Raw genomic sequence first — 21,427 nt, forward strand, 5'->3', positions numbered from 1 at the left:
CTGGGAAATGTACCGGGTCACCTCTGGGAATAGTATTGACGTATACACTGATTTGGTGACCAGGTTCATCAGGACGTGCATAGAGGATGTTGTTCCTACTGTGACAATTATAACTTGGATAGATGGCAGCATCTTCCTACTGTGACGATTAGAACAAAAAAGTGAATAGATGGCAGAATTCACGCAAAATTGTAAAACGTGAATCACCGTTTTTAACCACTGCAAGGTGACTGGGAACATGGACGTGTACAAACAGACCGGCTATGACCTCAATAAGACAATCAAGAGGCAAAACGACAGTACAGGGGTAAAGTAGAGTCGTAACGGTTCAGACACAAGACACATGTGGCAGGGACTCCAGACAATCATGGATCATAAAGGGAAAGACAAGCTTCTTTGCCCGCTTCGAGGAAAACAACAGAGCCACCGAAGTGAGCCCCGGCATGTGGTGAAGGTAGGAAACAACACCTCTGCCACACTGATCCGCAACACTAAGGTCCCACCATGTTGTGTGCTCAGCTCCCAGCTCCCTGTTCACCAATGACTGCGTGGCTATGCACGTCTCCAACTCAGTGATCAAGTTTGCTGATGACACAGTGGCCTGATTACCAACAACAAAGAGACAGCCTATAGTGAGGAGGTGAGAGCCCTGGCAGAGTGGTGCCAGGAAAATTACCTCAACGTCAACAAAACGAAGGAGCTTATCGTGGACTACAGGTGACAGCAGAGAGAGCATGCATCCAAAATCTTTATGTTCCTCAGCGTGCACATCACTGAGGACCTGAAATGGTCCCTTCACACCGACAGCGTGGTGAAGAAGGCGCAACAGTGTCTTTTCAACCTCAGGAGACTGAAGAAATTTGGCTTGGCCCCTAAGACCCTCACAAACGTCTACAGATGCACCATCGAGAGCATTCTGTCGGGCTGTATCACTGCCTGGTACAGCCCAACACATCACCGGGGGCACACTGCCTGCCCTACCAGGACATCTACAGCACCCGGTGTGACAGGAAGGCCAAGAAGATCATTAACGACCTCAGCCACCCGAGCCACGGCCTGTTCACCCCACTACCATCTAATGTGGAGACATTACAGGTGCATCAAAGCTGGGACAGAGAGACTGAAAAACAGCTTCTATCTCCAGGTCATCAGCCTGCTAAACAGTCACCACTAGCCGGCCTCCGTCCGGTACCCTGCCCTGAGCCTTAGCCACTGTTCTAGCCGGCTACCAGCCGGTACTCTACCCTGCACCTTAGAGACTGCTGCCCTATGTACATAGATAGTAATTGAACACTGGTCACTTTAATAATGTTTACATACTGTTTTACCTAATTCATATGTATATACTGTTATAGTCATGGCTCATTATATTCCCGACTTTGACATTGCTCGTTCTGATATTTCTTAATTTCTTGTTTGTTTTTTAACTTTTTGGATTATGTGTGGATTGTTATTGTATTGCTAGATATTACTGCACCATTGGAGCTAGATATTACTGCACCTGCGATAGCATCTTCAAAATCTGTGTATGTGACCAATACACTTTTATAGACTCTTCTTCACTTTGGTTATTCTCCCCACAATGTCTTAGGTAATTTTACTTTATTTATTATGTGTGTGTGTTTTATATCTTTGTCAGGCAAGATGTTCCGAGCCAGTGATCTACCAATGATAGCAGAATTCTTTCTGATGTTCTACAAAGACAAGCCCATTGATTGGCTGCTGGACCACATCCTGTGGGTGAAGGCTTGTAACCCAGAAAAAGATGCTGTGAGTTGTGCACAACAAAAGTATTTTGCTCAAGAGAATAAAATGAAAATTATTATATAATGTCCAAACTTATCAAACTTGAGTTTGTGAGTGAACTATGCCTTTATTCAATTGAGAGTTGATGGGTTTTTCATATTTTGTCCCGTCCAGAAAGACTGCAACCTGCAGAAGGGCCTGCTCAAGCTGAGATATAAACCCTCTCTGTTTCAACATGTAGGCCTTCACTCCTCTCTGCCTGGGAAACTACAGAAACTGAAAGTAAGCACTTTCTCCCTCTCTCTCTCTCAACCCCCCTCTCTCTCTCTCTTAACCCCTCTCTCTCTCTCTCTCTCTCAACCCCTCTCTCTTAACCCCCCTCTCCTCTCTCTCTCTTAACCCCTCTCTCTCTCTCTCTCAACCCCTCTCTCTCTTAACCCCTCTCTTAACCCCCTCTCTCTCTCTCTTAACCCCCCTCTCTCTCTCTCTCTTAACCCCCCCTCTCTCTCTCTTAACCCCCTCTCTCTCTCTCTTAACCCCCCCCTCTCTCTTCTCTCTCTCTCTCTCTCTCTCTTTCTTAACCCCTCTCTCTCTTAACCCCCCCCCTCTCTCTCTCTCTTAACCTCCCCCTCTCTCTCTTAACCCCCCCCCTCTCTCTCTCTTAACCCCCCTCTCTCTCTTAACCCCCCCCTCTCTCTCTTAACCCCCTCTCTCTCTCTTAACCTCCCTCCCTTAACCCCCTCTCTCTCTTAACCCCTCTCTCCCTCTCTCTCTTAACCCCTCTCTCTCTTAACCCCCCCTCTCTCTTAACCCCCCCTCTCTCTCTCTCTTAACCTCTCTCTCTTAACCCCTCTCTCTCTCTCTCTCTTCTCTCTCTTAAACTCTCTCTCTCTTAACCTCTCTTTCTCTTAACCCCTCTCTTTCTCTCTTAACCCCTCTCTTTCTCTCTCTCTCTCCCCCCCTTTCTCTCTCCATCCCTCTTGTACTACCCCCTCTCTGGTGTGTGTTTGTGCAGGATAAAGACATATAGCGGAAGTTATAATTAAAGTGTCTGTTTGTCCAGGATAAGGACTTTGGGAAAGTGCCACTATTCACAGCCCACACCAACCCTCCTGCAGAGCTGAGCAGTAGTCTGAAGCACTACCAGCAGCACACCCTGGAGAGGGCTTACATTGGCCAGGACTTCTTCTGGAGCCTGACCCCTACCGCCAAGGACTTCATACTGCTCAGCTTCCCACAGCCACGCACTGTCACCAGGTCAGTGGACACCACAGGTGGCCGGTGACACCTCAATTGGGGAGGACGGGCTCATAGTAATGGCTGGAATGGTATCGAACAAATCAAGCATGTTTTCCATACCAGTCCGTTCCAGCCATTATTATGAGCTGTCCTCCCCTCCGCAGCCTCCTATGTCGCACACACACACAGGAATTAAAACACCAACCACAGGTCACATTTTAAATATTGCCTACTTGACGCTGACCCCCAGTTCCACCTGTGTACCTGCTTGTATAAAGGTTGTGGAACAGACTTTGTGGGTTGTCACTGTGTTTCCCACTTGTCACAGTCATTATCAAGATGGAATCCAGTGGGTCATGTTTGCCCTGCCCTAATACCACAGAGCAGTGTTGTTTCCTAACCCTCTAGACTAACACGTTTGGCCGTGTGTGATCGTCATCAACACACTGTGATTAGACACCCAGTGACTATCTTCATGAGCATGTTCAAAGGCGGCACCCTGCATCCCACTGCTGGCTTGCTTCTGAGCTAAGCAGGGTTGGTCCTGGTCAGTCCCTGAATGGGTGACCAGATGTTGCTGGAAGTGGTGTTGGAGGGCCAGTAAGAGGCACCCTTTCCTCTGGTCTAAAAAAAAAATATCCCAATGCCCTAGGGCAGTGATGGGAGACATTGCCCTGTATAGGGTGCTGTCTTTCGGATGGGACGTTAAAAGGGTGTCTGAACTCTCTGTGGTCACTAAAGATCCCATGGCGCTTATCATAAGAGTAGGGGTGTTAATCCTAGTGTCCTGGCTAAATTCCTAATCTGGTCTTCATACCATCATGGCCACCTAATCATCCCCAGTTTACAATTGGTTTCATTCACCCCCCTTCAACTATTCCCCAGGTCGTTGCTGTAATTGAGAATGTGTTCTCAGTTAATTTACCTGGTAAAATAAGGGTTAAAACAATAGAGATTAAGGTAATGACTTGACATTTAAAAGGTGCAATTTAGTGTAAAGCTCTACATTTCAGTGGGATGATTTAAAGCATGAGAGGGATATATGACAGAGGGATATTCTTTGTTGGCCAAACCAACTGGTAATAAATAGGTGATTTTGTCTCTCCAGGTACCTGTTTCGCAGTGGAAACATTGAGAACAACAGAGACCATTTTTATAACACCACTGTGGAGGTGCTCCCTAGTGATGTAAGTGCCATGGAGGTCACACTAACTGCCAACAGTGTTTGTGTGTGCGCGAGTGTGTGTCATGGAGCTGGTCTAAGAGACTCTGGCTCTCAGGTGTTAGGTCCTGGAGACAAAGTAACAAGTTGACAGGAAACGCCAACCACTACATGCTATCTGCTAACACGCTGATGGCCTGTGTATGTAATGATGTATGTAATGGGAATTTCCAGGTGAACAAAAAGGAGAGCAGTCATTTTTAGAAATATATTTATTTTTTACCTTTATTTAACTAGGCAACAAATTCTTATTTTAAATGACGGCCTAGGAACAGTGGGTTAACTGCCATTGATTAAATTCAGTACGACACTCCCAGAACAGAAGCATAGAACATGTCTAACAGCCTCTTGGAGACAGGCCCTTTTATATCCTAATCAGACTGTACCAAAATGTTCTGTAAACATCAGCCCGGGAGGCTGCTACAGAATCACACAGTGTTCATAGTGTCATCAACAGAATAATAATCAAGTGTGTCCTTGGTACCTTCGTTAGCTCTGATGTCAATCACTATCAACAGATATGAGAACCAACCATAACGTTCAGTAACTAGGCTAGTGACCGTCAACCCGCATGCAAATTAGTGTCACAAATAGAGCACGGGACATCATGTATAAATATGCTAAGCACTGTGTTAATTACTCTTAACTGAATGTGAACTTTATTCATCTTAAATATTCCCATGAGTAATCTCAATGTAAACCTATGCGATCGCCGTATGCCTTTGGAGGACAACGGCGTTATGCACTAATGCTAGTAGATACAGGTTGTGTCACAAAGTGCCAGGGTTATATTGAATGTGTTCCATAGACCTCTGTTCATATTGTGTGGCTATTTACATTGAAAGTATACTAATTCAATGACTGTGCTCCCTAGAACTTTGTCTTTCTTAATGGTTGTTTTCCATAGAACTATGCAATTGTTGCAGATCTGGTCCATAGTTCAGTGATTAATGGGATAGTGAAGAAAATACATTGTAACAATGTTCCCTCTAATCTTTTTCAGCACCAAGCAAATTTCAGGTCTGCTCAGCACAAATGTGAAAATTGTGAAAATTCTGTGCAACATCCAGCGCGTGTTTACACGGAGTCTGTACCCGCTTTAAGTTAGTTTCAACAGTGGTCAAGTAGGCTACTGTGGCTATTTGATCATAATGTAGGTCTACCAGAGTGGCGTACCATCAAAAACAATTTGTTCAACCATTTTAACATGGAAATAGCTGTTATATCCTTCAGCCTACAGTAGCAGCTAATGTGTGGTGTTCAATGTAGGTCTACATTCCATGAGACTTTAAAAAAATAATCATGCAGGTCTTGACATCGTTCAGACAAGGAGGTGACTGAACATGTTGTTGTGTTGTTTGATACAAGAAACCACTTTACAAAATAAAATGCATTATTATTCCCATAGCATTATTACAGAGAATCAGACAAATTATGCTACCCTCTGCCTATTGGCTTATTCAAGCCGGTCTGAAAATACAACACTGCCCCTTTAAGACCAAAAAAACCGCTCTTTATCTGACTCGCTTTTCAAATGTGTCTAGAAATGTACCCGTTTTGGGCACTTGTAGAAAGCAGTCACTCCCCTATTGCTGACTACAAATGATCTATAACTGGGCTAATAACTCACTAACTTGCAAAGGATATGAATAAAATGTGCACACGTAGCTACGTGCAGCTTTAGCTTTGATCCTAAAACAAGCGCAACTACTCACGACCGCTCATGCTGTAAACACAGTCCAGTTCAAAGTATATGGCACAGATCCATTTATGGCATTGGTCTAATTGCATATAGGGCTACTGCAACTCTGATTTGTTTATTCCACACCGGTCTGTGTAGAGTACAGGCTGAGTAGTGCGTGTCAGTGCAATAGAATCCTACTCCGATGTGTTCTGCCTACAACAAAATCTTTTGAATAGTTAGTTTTGTTTCGGTATTTTGCATTGAAAGTGGCTAATATTGCAATGATTTGATCACAATTGCCACAGTAAAAGGAAACATTGATAGTATTAACAGGGAAAACTCTAGAACAGTGGTCACCAACCTTTTCTGAGTCAAGATCACTTTGAATCAAAATGCAAGCCGAGATCTACCGCTCTTTTTTTAACATTACATTATCCGTACAGTAGCAATGAGGTTTGTGCAGTAAGCTTTAGGCACAATACATTATCACCACATATTGGCTTTGTTTGAATTGTCCTGCCAATGCATTGTTGTTCGGGACATTTAAAAAAATATATATATTTCAAAACTTGAGGTAGGCTACAGCATATGATCACACTGGTAATAGATTCATTGTTGTATTACTTGTGAAGCACAGCTGAGTGAGCATACATTTAAATAATTTGCTTTTTATTTTACTGGGCTGATGGTGCCTCGATCTGATGGTCAGGCTCAGTGGAGGGAGAGAGCAGCAGACTGAGGGTTCGCCTCTCAACATCCTTCCTCTCTCCCTTTCCTCCACTGACACTGACCAAAAAGGGACACAGTCTTCCAGCTGATGGCGAAACTCAAGTCGCACCGCATTATTTCTGCCTCATGCACAAATTCATGTTGTTATTAATAATAACAGCGCTAATAATAATAACAATGCAAGCCTATAGATACACTTTGCTACTCATTTATTACTGCTATTGCTGCTGCAGTGCTTGTTGTAGCGCTGAGTGGAAATAGGAAGAACACGCATTTTATGGCTTATAAAAGTGTTAAATACAAATTGTTGACAGTGCTGAGTAAGAACATAAACATGAACTCCCTCATAAAAACAGCATCTCTTTGCTGTATTAGTTGACAGTCTCTCTCTGGTCTTGGTTTGAAACATTTTGAAAACTCACAGTATCATCTTTGCTGTAGCTTTCTTTTATGCCTGCTTTGTTACTGCAGACAGACATAGTCATCTGAGCCATCCGATTGGCCAGAGGTACAGTGCCTTGCAAAATTATTCATCCCCCTTGCCGTTTTTCCTATTTTGTTGCATTCAACCTGTAATTTACATAGATTTTTATTTGAATTTCATATAATGGACATACACAAAATAGTCCAAATTGGTGAAGTGAAATGAAAAATTAAGTTGCTTCAAAAATTAAATTAAATGTAAAAAATGTTAAAAAAACAGAAAAGTGGTGCGTGCATGTGTATTCAGCCCCTTTGCTATGAAGCCCCTAAATATGATCTGCTGCAACCAATTACCTTCAGAAGTCACATAATTAGTTAAATAAAGTCCACCTGTGTGCAATCTATGTGTCACATGATCTGTCACACGATCTCAGTACATATACACCTGTTCTGAAAGCCCCAGAGTCTGCAACACCACTAGGCAAGGGACACCAATAGGCAAGGGGCACCACCAAGCAAGCGGCACCATGAAGACCAAGGAGCTCTCCAAGTCAGGGACAAAGTTGTGGAGAAGTACAGATCAGGATTGAGTTATAAAAAAATATCAGAAACTTTGAACATCCCACAGAGCACCATTAAATCCATTATTAAAAAATTTAAAGAATATGGCACCACAACAAACCTGCCAAGAGAGGGCCGCCCACCAAAACCGGGCAAGGAGGGCATTAATCAGAGAGGCAACAAAGAGACCAAAGATAACCCTGAAGGAGCTGCAAAGCTCCACAGTGGCGATTGGAGTATCTGTCCATAAGACCACTTTAAGCCGTACACTCCACCAAGCTGGGCTTTATGGAAGAGTGGCCAGAGAAAAGCCATTGCTTAAAGAAAGAAATAAGCAAACACATTTGGTGTTCGCGAAAAGGCATGTGGGAGACTCCCCAAATATATGGAAGACGGTATGCTGGTCAGAGGAGACTAAAATGGAGCTCTTTGGCCATCAAGGAAAATGCTATGTCTGGAGCAAACCCAACACCTCTCAACACCCCGAGAACCTTATCCCTATGGGGATGTTTTTCAGCAGCAGGGACTGGGAAACTGGTCAGAATTGAAGGAATGATGGATGGCGCTAAATACATGGAAATTCTTGAGGAAAACCTGTTTCAGTCTTCCAAAGATTTGAGACTGGGACGGAGGTTCACCTTCCATAAGAACAAAGACCCTAAGCATACTGCTAAAGCTACACTCAAGTGGTTTAAGGGGAAACATTTAAATGTCTTGGAATGGCCTAGTCAAAGCCCAAACCTCAATCCAATTGAGAATCTGTGGCATGACTTAAAGATTGCCGTACACCAGCGGAACCTATCCAACTTGAAGGAGGTGGAGCAGTTTTGCCTTGAAGAATGGGCAAAAATCCCAGTGGCTTGATGTGCCAAACTTATAAAGACATACTCCAAGAGACTTGCAGCTGTAAATGCTGCAAAAGGTGTCTCTACAAAGTATTGAGTTTGGGGGGGTATATAGTTATGCACGCTCAAGTTTTCTGTTTTTTTGTCTTATTTCTTGTTTGTTTCACAATAAAAAATATTTTTCATCTTCAAAGTGGTAGGCATGTTGTGTAAATCAAATGATACAAACCACCCCCAAAAATATTTGAATTACAGGTTGTAAGGCAACAAAATAGGAAAAATACCAAGGGGGTGAATACTTTCGCAAGCCACTCTAACTCAATAGTGCACTTGATTTGCTCTCTGGGCCCACCGGGAAGGCAGAGTTCAGACACATGAAATAGTTCAAAATGGAAACAGTTCGCCTACCTGGTGCGCAGGGCAGCTGAATCGGGTGCACCTATCACCAACAGCCCGAGACGAATAAAAACAAAATAAGAACATAAGGCTTTATCGTTGTTTTTTTTTTACAGAATTGTTTGGTGATCGACCGGTTGGTGACCACTGTTGTTTAAAGTTGAGTGAATTTCAATCTCGTGCTTCTCTCTGTGGGCTGATAGTCCCGGGGGACTGTGCAGCAAACTCTGGGATACTGCAAGCGTGCACAGTTTAGAGAGAACATTTATTATAACATGTTGTAACGTGTGTTTTTCCTCTCCAGAGCTCAGTGAGAGACAGACTGGTGGGTGGCCAGTCTCCTCAATACAAAGGATCTTATGGAGGCTTCATAGTGATTGGTACATGAGTTTCAATATTCTATATCATTACTAGGACAGGAGTTTTACTGAACATATGACGTGACCAGGAAAAACTATTTAGGGCCCAGCGTAAGGGGAAATACTCCCATCTCATATTATTACCCAAAACACTTGTCAGAGGCAGACACAGCTCCATCAAAGTGTTGTTCTGTGTATCAGGATGATTATGAATCATAGAAATGCAATGACTAGAAATGATCACTCCCCTTCAAGTCAAGGTACCATGATGTATCGATCAGCAGCTATAATGAGTGTACCCATGCCATGAATGCTATTTCTATGCCCAACGGGCTATGTCCCACTGTGGGCTGTTTTGTACATGACTGGTTGTACTGTTATAATATACTGTATATTCTGCCAGGTGTTCAGAATAATGCTACATTCAGGTAACTGATATGTTTTAAATGTTTGAGTCATGTTTGTAGGTTGCTTTGTGGATGGAGTGGCTGAGGGACAGATAGACGCACAGATGCAGCCCATCTCTGCATTACGTCTACTGGTACAAAGCGACTCTGACATGTGGGTTCTGCTCAGCGAGGTGAGGTGTGTGTGTGTGTGTGTGTGTGAGGAAATGACAGGAAATAGTTGTTTTATTAGTCAGTCTCAATGATTGAATAGATTTAAAGGTGTTTTGAAACTGCTTCTAGGTGCTCCACCGAAAGAGGAAGAGGACTTGTTTCACTAGAAAAACATGTCACATTCCTACCTAGTTCCCTCTCTAAACTTAGAGGGATCTCTGTGAACTTATTCACAATAACAATGTGTCCTTGGTACCTTCAGTAGCTCTGACGTCAACCGCTATAAACAGATATGAGAACAAACCATAACATTCAGTAACTAGTCAAGTAACCACCCGTACACAAGTGAGTGTCACAAGTAGAGAATGGGAAAACATAAATATGTTAAGCATTCATTATGTTAATTAGTAATAACTTGGGGGGGTTAGGGATACAAGAGTGTGTCTGTGTACTTATGTAATGAGTGGTGACAGTTTGAATTGAACACACTGCAGGATTACATCAGCTAAGGTTTGGTTAACGCTCATGCTTCTCTGTCTGTCAGATATTTATTCAACTTTAAGGGGAAGAGATAGGAGACACCTTGGAGGGCATGCGCTGCTCGCATGTAACTCCACACCTGGATAAACAGTGACCTCTATTGGACATACAGTCAATGCAGTTCCTCCAAGCGCCTCACCTTTTACTGTATGGAAGCACATACACACACACACTATGGATGTTCTCTTTACGCACAACGGAGAATTGTTCAACCTTTGACTATACTGTGAATCTGGAGGAGAAAGTGTGTTTTTCTGTTCCTAAATGAGTTTGTCAATCAACTTGAGCACTTCTACATTTGTGGAAGACTTTGTACTGGGCACCAGCTTTCAGCTGTGGCTTTAGTCTCAGTTCTCTGGAGGGAAAACATGAGTGACATGTACAGGGCTATGATCGTGTAAGAAAGATAGGTTCAGTGAGAGGTGAATGGATTAATACCCTCGGTGAGTAATGGATGCAATGTACTGTATTGTGTGTGAGAAAAATTATGAACTGGTGCAATTGTTTGTATTAGTGTATTATTGACACTGTTTGCGCAAGTGTGTGTGAGTTCATGTCTCTGGCCAAAATGCTGTAGATCAGGTTCATTCCTCAAGTAGATTTCTATGTAAATCTTCTGTTGTGTTTCTGGTACTGTGTTTCTGCTAGTTTCAATGGGGATCACTGAAGAGCAGCCACTCCAAATGTATATACAGTACGTGTGTTACTATGTGCTGTTAATAAAGAACAAACATGAAAGCATTATTGAATGTGTATAAGAATTTAACTGCTTCGCAAATTCTCATTTTTTCCCAACCCTTACAGCAGACAAAAAACACAGGTTACCTCTACTCTCTCAATCTAGGGATTTGTATGTCAACTGAATATCAGGCTACAACAGGCCCCAGCAGAGTGTGCCAGAATTTGAAATATAATATTAACTATCAGAACATGTTCCAGATTGTTGTGAGATACTGAGCCTTGTTAGCTGCTGACATACAATACCTTTACATTTCAACAGATACATTTACAGCATGACCTAACAATGACATGCAGAATATCAAAACTCAAAAGGTGGCTGTGCCTCATTTGTCCTTCCGGGCACCCTTAGAGCCCCTGTGGAAGGGTGGAAGATGGAGATATAGTTTAGTGAGAGAGGACTATGAAGAGACTACACCAGGGGAGAGGAATACCACTACAGGCACTCCATCAAAAAGGCAAATAAAACAGTTTTATTAAAACAAATGTATTTGAAAAGAGCAACATAATGGTCAAATGTACACACCGGCAACGCAATACATACACGGCAGGTTTAGGCTGACTTCCTCTGGATCACAAATGCAATGAATTAACTTGATCCACCAGTGACACATATTTGATCCACCAATGACAACATATGTGAGACAATACAAGGGCTGAGCTCTGCTTTAACAAATTGTTTGAGGAAAACTTTGGCATTGGAGAGAAGTAATCATCATTGCAATTGAGCCTAGATCTAAAACCATAGTCTAATAATATTGATGACTAACAATATTAAAACATGACAATCTAAATTAAATTATTTAGCCTTTGGGTTGCAAAATTTCAGCAACTTTCCCCAAATTCCCTGGTTTTCTAGAAAAAGATTAAGCAGGAAATCTGGGGATACTCCAACCGGAATTAATGGAAAACCTGAGAATTTGGGGAAAGTTAACAGAATTTTGCAACCTAAACTACAAGGCAATCTGAAATGACACAGTTCCCTTGTCTCTTCCTCCAGGTGAGGTTGTGTAGTAACAGATAATAAACGTATACACCACCAAATAACATAATTTTGGATACAACAACTGTGCAACAATGACAGCAATACTGTAACAAATACAAAAGGGAAAAAGTAACCCAATGGAAAAATGGAAAATTGAGCTTCACTGAAAAAATCTTACAGGGAGCAAAGTGAGGGAAGGGTCTAGGGTTGTCATGATGACAAAGGCATAAACTCTACCAGCTGTAGTTCGGGGGCGGTTATGGGGTGGTATATGGGTTATGAGGGATTTGGTTGAAGGTAGAGGGGGCCAGGGGAGGTGGGTTGGTTAAGGGGGGGGTTCCTGGCTGGTCGCTTACTTTCGTTTGGTCTTGGTGTCAGTGGTCTGGAACACGCTGGAGGCAGACATGAGGTTCTCGATATACTGACCCAGAACCTGGTTCTCAGACTTCAACTTCAGGTTCTCCTCCTTCACCGCGTCCACACGCGACGACAGGTCTGACAATGACAACAATGATTTTCAAGGAACTGCAATATCTAACAATTTACTGCTGCTTTCGCCTGTCGGTCTGCACACATCCAGATGTCTCACCTTCTAGAGTATGCTGAAGCTCCAACACCTGGTTTATAAGCCTAGTCTTTTCTTCCAGCTCAGCCTGATTCTCCATGTCACCTACAAACAGACACACACACACACAGTGAATTTATTTGCAAACACGTCCACAGGAATCAAATGCTGCTGGCATTGCACATTTCCCAGAAGTGTTTGTCTCTTACCGTCCCCATCGGAGCTCATGGCAAAGTACTCGTCTTCCTTTTTGGAATGCAGGGCTGCAACTTACAAGGACACTGGAAGTGGACAACAAAAAATGTGAAGGAATGGGACGTAAGGCAAGGTTCAATGACCCCATGACTGACCTCTTCAACTCTATTATGTAGTTCAGAAAAGTAGAGGTTTGTGACAACATGGTGCCTGCATGTGTGGATTGATTAATAACAGTTTTAGGATTGATTGACTTGCTGTAAATGATTCAATCCAATCAATGCAACAGTCTCTACTCGTAGGCTAAATTTGATGGCACTGTTCCCCCACTGCTCCATTCAATCTGCCAGCCAAGTGATACACTTCCACTTCTGTTTAAGTTAGTTATAGGCAACATTTCAACATTTCCCTTCAGCTGCTTTAAAGGGGCACTCTTGGGATTGCTACATCAATTTTTGGATTTTAAAATGTAATGATATGGAAAACCCTTTAATTATTGGACGGTCAGTCCTTGCATTAAATTTACATTTGAGTAATTTAGCAGATGCTCTTATCCAGAGTGAGTGCATACATTGATAGTTGTTTCGTACTGGTCCCCACAAGAATCAAATCCTCAACCCTGGTGTTGCAAGAGCCATGCTCTACCAACTGTGCCAAGGATATCATGGATGGTCAGTCCTTGCATAGCTCCGTCTCTGAATATGAGAGTGGTTACATTTCTCCAGCCCCATCCCTCAGCTGTTTGCCAAAACAGTGGCGGGGATGCGATTTGTTGTTGTTTGAACTGCAGATGTCCCCTTTAATTTATTTACATAATATACACTTGCTGCCTACAATACTATTAACGTTACCCTATTATTACCCTAACCCTAGCTTTGAACAGACAGATAACGAGATAACGTTAGCTAGGTAACGTTACCTTAGCAAGTATAGTAGCTAGCTAGCGTTAGCTAAATAATGGTTTTCGTCTGCCCGCAATCACAAACAGCTCATTTAGAAGCACTTGTCCACCGAAAGGTGATATGCTACCAGTAAGGTTATAAATCATGTTCCTCTACCGGCGTCCAGGCTAAGCACCAAAGTTAGCCACGTTAGCAGGCTAGCTGGCTGGTTAGCTAATCTTGCTAGCTACGCCGACAGAGGCCAGCTGGCGAAACAATAACAAACCCTGACAGACCTCTTATTTGCTACCCAGAACAATACTTTCTACAAAACCATTAAAACAGCACAAGTCGACATTGACAGAAAATATGTAACTTACTTACCCACAAAGACCAAGAAAATGATTGAATGTTGTGCTGAAATGGAAAATGACAAGAAAAATACAACAATCCTGTTCAATGTGTCTAGCGCCTCATTCGTGTGATGACGTGCCACGTGTGTCCGCTGGGGGATGACGTAAGACTGATTATTAAAACCTGAGCATAATTGAGCTACAGTAGCTACTAACGCATTTGCATACGCTTCGAACACACCGACAGTGTTTTTGCGCACAATAGTATGCAGCATCATCTAGATATGTATGCAACAAAAGTTCAACATTCACCTTCTGCTACCATTCTGTCAAGCGGTCTATGCACCACACCGAATGCACTAAAACTGCCTCTGCAAAGCAATGCTGAAAGGCAAACGCAGCGTTTCATTGGAAATTACTGTAATTCTGGTGTCCCAAAATGCAAAGACTCTTGTCAGTGTTTTCGAAGTGTTACAATATTTGCTATTGCTCTGCTTTGACTTGACAATTTGACACACTGGAAAAAGCATGGTCAAACACTTTTTAAAAATATTTTTTATTTTTATTTAGGAGTTTCACAATTGTATAGCACAAAACAGAAACGTCACTACCATGGCATTTTCCCCATCCATTTGTTAATATTCATTGCTCATGTGTTACCATCATAGAAACTATTTTGTAAAAGTATTCAAGGAGAATGCCATGAAGAATACCAATGGTGCTCAGCACAGACAAGAAGAATAAGGCACCCAAAGTCAGGTAAAACCCAGGCAACCTAGAAATACAAAGAAAGCTGCATTAGAGTCCAGTTCACATATTAATTAACAGGGGAAGGTATGGTACAGATTAAGCCATGCTCACTTTTTCAAGCAATCCTACCTTTTTTTAGTGGACATGACGTATCCACTGAAATACATGTGCCGAGCCACCATATACACACCACCTCCAAGAACAGCAAGCACTAGGAAGACACAAATGTACAGTATGTAAGGGTATTTTATGGTGCAAAATGTAAGGAATGCTCTAAAACATTCTCAGACATGCAGAATTACCTTCACTGAAGAGCAGTCCAGAAGTCCACAGCACCACTAGGAAGACTGGGTACAACTCAACATTGTTCTGACTAGGGATGCAATAGGACACACACACATCAGAATTGAGTTATGCAGACACAACATTTAATCTAAAATGACGTTTAGAAATCTTACTGTGCCCGGAATGTTCTCTCAAACTCCGGTGGTCCAGTGACAGTGGGTGGCATGACCTTGTGTGTCATTCTCGCCAGCCCCACCTGTCTCGCCAGGTACCCTGAAGAAGGTGCCCCAACAACACTTCAATCTTACAAACTCAAAATTATATATTTACACAATGTAGGCCGTCATGGGTCTGTTCCAATAAGCAGGGTCATAGATATCCGTATAGTCAACCATATTACAGGGTAAGGCCTGAAAGTTTAGTTTGCTTACCCATTTGAAGGGCAGAAAACAGAGACACGACAGCCAGCAGAACGGATATTTCTGTAGTCATGATTTGAGTATAGTTTTAGCCTAAGAGAGATACGGTTTGCCCACTGTTATAACTCAGGGTTGGTTTGAGTAACTTCCTTAGGGAAAGTCAAGTCACACCCATTGTCAACAAGTATGTTCTTGTATTATGAATGCCCCAGAGCAAAATGTCTATAGCCCGCCCATAATATTGAGGAGAGGTTGTTTTAGGAAGCTTGGTGAAAACAGGTGGAAGTCCACTTCTGATAGAAAAAAAATATATATATAGTAGACCTATATACATTACCAGTCAAATGTTTGGACACACCTACTCATTCAAGGATTTTTCTTTATTTTTACTTTTTTCTACATTGCATAATAATAGTGAAGACATCAAAACTATAAAACTATAAAATAACACGTGAAATCATGTAGTAACCAAAAAAGTGTTAAACAAATCAAAATATATGTTATACTTGAGATTCTTCAAAGTAGCCACCCTTTGCCTTGATGACAGCTTTGCACACTCTCACTGGTTCTGTACATTATGTATAATATTCAGTATTATATACAGTATGCAATGCTATAGTCATTCAGTGTAGTAGGCTATATTGTCAGAAGAACTTGGATAATGTTGGAGGTGACATGATGACCTCACTGTGATTTGATGTTCTTTAGATCTTTGACCAGTGACCCCACCGCATGGTTTGGTTGTATAGTGATCGACAGGCACTATGCAGCTCAATATCGGTGATGTCAGAGCATCTTAAATCCAACGTCTACATTACCATTCAGAATTTGCAGTGATACAGCCCTGCAGAAGTCAGGGCATTCATACTTCTTGCGCTTTGCAGAGCAGTGCAGAGCTGTGTGATGGAAGTTGTCAAGGAAGTGAGTTTGTGTTTATACAGGACCTCCCGCCCCCACCTACCATCAACCAATCATGTCAATGCCGCACTATAAAGCAGACATCCGCATTTTTACAAAATTTGAGAGGCGCACGGCGGTGCAGTACAGACCTCAATTTGGCCTGTACGTGCCTCCAGATTCTCCACATTTGCATAACACCATCCTTACGGCACCTCCAACCACATTTTCGGATAAAGCATAAATTAGCTCTTAGCTGATGAAAAGAGAGCTGTTTTTTGGGTAGGGAAATGGCGTAAGTGGATGTTCTGTTTGAATCGGATGACGTGTCGAGTGGAGATGAGAGTGAGAAGAATTTGATTACAGGGGCGAATGCAAAAAGAAATAAGAGAAGTAAAGTGGTAGTAAATCCAAATGTAGTTATGAGTTTTTATTGGTTGGAATAACGGTTTGGATCGATTGTGTTACCTGGGAGATCCGTTTGAAGTCCCTATTCAAATTTTGGATGAGGTGGCGTCGATGAGAATAACGAGACATGGGCTTTTTTTGGTGTGTGTTTCTATGGAACAGAACGAGCGTGGTTTGCGCCTCAAGAAGATGTCAGATTGGAATGTGTAATGTGTGGATCTTCGAAGCAGGGTGTCTATAAAGGGTGTTATATCTGGGGTGGCGCTAGCAGAATTGCACCGACAGAGATGGTCGCCTCGCTTCGCGTTCTTAGGAAACATGCATTATTTAGTTTTTTTAATGTATTAGTTCTTACACTGTTACCCCAGGAAATCTTAAGTCTTATTACATACAGCCGGGAAGAACTATTGGATATAAGAGCAACGGCAACTTACCAACATTACGACCAGGAATATGACTTTCCCGAAGCGGATCCTCTGTTTGGACCACCACCCAGGACAATGGTTCGGATCACAGTAGGCGACCCAAAACAACGGCGCCGCAGGATGGGCAGACGGAGCGGTCTTCTGGTCAGGCTCCGTAGATGGGCACATCGCTCACTGCTCCCGAGTATACTACTCGCTAATGTCCAGTCTCTGCATTCTGGATCAATCATTGCTACTCTAACTTCAGTGATGCATACAAAGCCCTCCCTCGCCCTCCTTTCGGCAAATCTGACCAGGACTCAATTTTGTTACCCCCAGCCTACAGACAGAAACTAAAACAGGAAATGCCCTTGCTCAGGTCTGTTCAATGTTGGTACGACCAATCGGATTCCACGCTTCAAGATTGCTTCGATCACTTGGACTGGGATATGTTCTGGATAGCCTCAGACAACAGCATTGACGTATACTCTGATTCGGTGAGCGAGTTTATTAGCAAGTGCATCGTGATGTTGTACCCACGGTGACTATTAAAACCATTGCTTTTAATCATGGCAAGGTGACCGGAAATATGACCAAATAGAAACAGTGTAGCTATTCCCTCCGCAAGGCAATCAAACAAGCTAAGCGTCAGTATAGAGACAAAGTAGAGTCGCAATTCAGCTGACCTTAGACACGAGACGTATGTGGCAGGGTCTACAGTCAATCACGGAATACAAAAAGAAAACCAGCCCCATCGTGGACACCGGCATCTTTCTCCCAGACAAACTAAACAGCTTATTTTCTCGCTTTGAGGACAATACAGTGCCACTGACATGTCCCGCTACCAAAATCTGCGGGCTCTCCTTCACCGCAGCCAATGTGAGTAAAACATTTAAACGTGTTAACCCTCGCAAGGCTGCAGGCCCAGACGGCATCCCTAGCCGCGTCCTCAGAGCATGCACAGACCAGCTGGCTGGAGTGTTTACGGACATAGTCTATCTCCCCCTATCCCAGTCTACTGTCCCCACATGCTTCAAGATATCCACCATTTTTCCTGCACCCAAGAAAGCAAAGGTATCTGAACTAAATGACTATCGCCCCATAGCACTCACTTATGTCATCATGAAGTTCTTTGAGAGACTAGTCAAGGATCATATCACCTCTACCTTACCTGACACCCTAGACCAACTTCAATTTGCTTTCCGCCCCAATAGATCCACAGACGATGCAATCGCCATTGCACTGCACACCGTCCTATCCCATCTGGACAAGAGGAATACCTATGTAAGAAAGCTGTTCATTGACTATAGCTCAGCATTAAACACCATAGTACCTTCCAAGCTCATCATTAAGCTTGAGGCCCTGGGTCTGAACCCCGCCCTGTGCAACTGGGTCCTGGACTTCCTGACGGGCCACCCCCCAGGTGATGAAGGTAAGAAAAAACACCTCCATTTCGCTGATACTCAACAACGGGGATGCGTGCTCAGCCCTCTCCTGTACTTCCTGTTTAGCCATGACTGCATGGCCTCGAAAGCCTCCAACTCAACCATTAAGTTTGCAGATGACACAACAGTAGTAGGCCTGATTACCAACAATGACGAGACAGCCTACAGGGAGGAGGTGAGGGCCCTGGGAGTGTGGTGCCAGGAAAATAACCTCTCATTCAACGTCAACAAAACAAAGGAGTTGATCATGGACTTCAGGAAACAGCAGCGGGAGCTCCCCCCTATCCACATCGACAGGACCGTAGTGGAGAAGATGGAATGCTCCCAGTTCCTCGGCGTACATATCACTGACAAACTGAAATGATCCACCCACACAGATAGTGTGGTGAAGAAGGCGCAACAGTACCTCTTCAATCTCAGGAGGCAGCATAAATTTGGCTTGGCACCTAAAACCCTCACAAACTCGCATCCTGTCGGGCTGTATAACTGCCTGCTATGGAATCTCCACAACCGCAGGGCTCTCCAGAGGGTGGTGTGGTCTGCCCAACGCATCACCGGTGGCAAACTACCTGCCCTCCAGGACACCTACAGCACCCGATGTCACAGGAAGGCCAAAAAAATCATCAAGGACAACAACCACCCGAGCCACTGCCTGTTCACCCCGTTACCATCCAGAAGGCGAGGTCTGTACAGGTGCATCAAAGTTGGGACCGAGAGACTGAAAATCAGCTTCTATCTCAAGGCCATCAGACTGTTCAATTCTGTTAAATAGCCATCACTAGCAGATTAGAGGCTGCTGCCCTATATACATAGACTTGGAATCCCTGACCACTTTAATAATGGAGCACTACTCACTATAATTATGTTGACATATTTTGCATTTCTCATCTCATATGTATACACTGTCTTCTATCCTATTCTACTGAATCTAAGTCTATGCCGCTCTGACATTGCTCGCCCAATATTTATATATTCTTAATTCCATTCCTTTACTTTAGATTTGTGTTTATTGTTGTGAAATTGTTAGATGTAATCTATTTTAGAATAAGTCTGTAACAAAATGTGAAAAAAGTAAAATGGTCAGAGTGCAGTCGTGGCCAAATGTTTTGAGAATGACAAATATTATTTTTCATAGTCTGCTGCCTCAGTTTGTATGATGGCAATTTGCATATACTCCAGAATGTTATGAAGCGTGATCAGATGAATTGCAATTAATTGCAAAGTCCCTCTTTGCCATGCAAATGAACTAAATCCCCCAAAAACATTTCCACTGCATTTCAGCCCTGCCACAAAAGGACCAGCTGACATCATGTCAGTGATTCTCTCATTAACACAGGTGTGAGTGTTGAAGAGGACAAGGCTGGAGATCACTCTGTCATGCTGATTGAGTTTGAATAACAGACTAGAAGCTTCAAAAGGAGGGTGGTGCTTGGAATCATTGTTCTTCCTCTGTCAACCATGGTTACCTGCAAGGAAACGCGTGCTGTCATCATTGCTTTGCTCAAAAAGGGCTTCACAGGCAAGGATATTGCTGCCAGTAAGATTGCACCTAAATCAACCATTTATCGGATCATCAAGAACTTCAAGGAGAGCGGTTCAATTGTTGTGAAAAAGGCTTCAGGGCATCCAAGAAAGTCCAGCAAGCGCCAGGACCGTCTTCCAATGTTGATTCAGCTGCGGGATCGGGGCACCAGTTTAGAGCTTGCTCAGGAATGGCAGCAGGCAGGTGTGAGTGCATCTGCATGCACAGTGAGGCAAAGACTTTTGGAGGATGGCCTGGTGTCAAGAAGGGCAGCAAAGAAGCCACTTCTCTCTAGGAAAAACATCAGGGGCAGACTGATATTCTGCAAAAGGTACAGGGATTGGACTGCTGAGGACTGGGGTAAAGTCATTTTCTCTGATGAATCCCTTTTCCGATTGTTTGGGGCATCCGGAAAAAAGCTTTGCCGAAGAAGACAAGGTGAGCGCTACCATCAGTCCTGTGTCATGCCAACAGTAAAGCATCCTGAGACCTGTGTGAGGTTGCTTCTCAGACAAGGGAGTGGGCTCACTCACAATTTTTATTAAGAACACAGCCATGAATAAAGAATGGTACCAACACATCCTCCGAGAGCAACTTCTCCCAACCATCCAGGAACAGTTTGGTGACAATGCCTTTTCCAGCATGATGGAGCACCTTGCCATAAGGCAAAAGTGATAACTAAGTGGCTCGGGGAACAAAACATCGATATTTTGGGTTCATGGCCAGGAAACTTCCTTGACTTTAATCCCATTGAGAACTTGTGGTCAATCCTCAAGTGGCGGATGGACAAACAAAAAAAAACACAAATTCTGACAAACTCCAAGCATTGATTATGCAAGAATGGGCTGCCATCAGCTGCCATCAGCTGCCATGTGGCCCAGAAGTTAATTAACAGCATGCCATGGAGGATTGCAGAGGTCTTGAAAAAGAAGGGTTAACACTGCAAATATTGACTCTTTGCATCAACTTCATGTAATTGTCAATAAAAGCCTTTAACTCTTAAGAAATGCTTGTAATCATACTTCAGTATTCCATAGTAACATCTGACAAAAATATCTGAAGACACTGAAGCAGCAAACGTTGTGGAAATTAATATTTGTGTCATTCTCAAAACTTTTGGCCAGGACTGTACTTTACAAATGCACTGGATGTAGACAGGAGAAGTATTCTATACCAGCTGAGCCAAAATGCTGCAATTGTGCTGGTAAACATCCACCCAAATTTCTGAAGTGTCCTGTTAGGGAGAAGGAGATGGAGGTGGCAAGAATAAGGGCTG

The 21,427-nt window shown here is 43.1% G+C and overlaps 3 protein-coding genes across 5 annotated transcripts in view; 1 reads left to right on the forward strand and 2 right to left on the reverse strand.

Moving 5' to 3' along the window:
* Nucleotides 1-11,048, forward strand: part of LOC112220929 (alpha-1,3-mannosyl-glycoprotein 4-beta-N-acetylglucosaminyltransferase B-like) — a 28,198-nt gene extending 17,150 nt beyond the window's left edge. The window contains exons 9-15 of one of the 3 annotated variants that reach the window (XM_042303083.1): nucleotides 1,640-1,770; nucleotides 1,921-2,028; nucleotides 2,810-3,003; nucleotides 4,094-4,172; nucleotides 9,150-9,225; nucleotides 9,660-9,784; nucleotides 10,309-11,048. In XM_042303083.1, the coding sequence (XP_042159017.1) occupies nucleotides 1,640-1,770; nucleotides 1,921-2,028; nucleotides 2,810-3,003; nucleotides 4,094-4,172; nucleotides 9,150-9,225; nucleotides 9,660-9,784; nucleotides 10,309-10,326 (731 nt within the window). In that variant the 3' untranslated portion in view covers nucleotides 10,327-11,048. Of the gene's footprint in view, nucleotides 1-1,639; nucleotides 1,771-1,920; nucleotides 2,029-2,809; nucleotides 3,004-4,093; nucleotides 4,173-9,149; nucleotides 9,226-9,659; nucleotides 9,785-10,308 lie in introns of those variants that run through there. The other 2 variants (XM_042303084.1, XR_006079554.1) reach the window with 2 other exon arrangements.
* A 444-nt stretch (nucleotides 11,049-11,492) lies between these two features.
* LOC112220928 (short coiled-coil protein B) lies at nucleotides 11,493-14,211 on the reverse strand. Its single transcript, XM_024382908.2, has 4 exons — nucleotides 14,053-14,211; nucleotides 12,802-12,873; nucleotides 12,617-12,697; nucleotides 11,493-12,522 (listed from the first exon to the last, which is right to left on the reverse strand). The coding sequence occupies exons 2-4, from the start codon at nucleotides 12,818-12,820 to the stop codon at nucleotides 12,380-12,382; spliced, it is 243 nt and encodes an 80-aa protein (XP_024238676.1). The 5' UTR covers nucleotides 12,821-12,873; nucleotides 14,053-14,211; the 3' UTR covers nucleotides 11,493-12,379.
* Nucleotides 14,212-14,558: 347 nt separating this feature from the next.
* mgst2 (microsomal glutathione S-transferase 2) lies at nucleotides 14,559-15,665 on the reverse strand. The gene is made up of 5 exons (XM_024382907.2): nucleotides 15,488-15,665; nucleotides 15,230-15,329; nucleotides 15,074-15,144; nucleotides 14,901-14,982; nucleotides 14,559-14,796 (listed from the first exon to the last, which is right to left on the reverse strand). The coding sequence occupies exons 1-5, from the start codon at nucleotides 15,546-15,548 to the stop codon at nucleotides 14,664-14,666; spliced, it is 447 nt and encodes a 148-aa protein (XP_024238675.1). The 5' UTR covers nucleotides 15,549-15,665; the 3' UTR covers nucleotides 14,559-14,663.
* Between the last annotated feature and the right edge of the window lie 5,762 nt (nucleotides 15,666-21,427).

The sequence above is a fragment of the Oncorhynchus tshawytscha genome, linkage group LG21, assembly GCF_018296145.1.
Source record: "Oncorhynchus tshawytscha isolate Ot180627B linkage group LG21, Otsh_v2.0, whole genome shotgun sequence".
Lineage (NCBI taxonomy): Eukaryota > Metazoa > Chordata > Actinopteri > Salmoniformes > Salmonidae > Oncorhynchus > Oncorhynchus tshawytscha.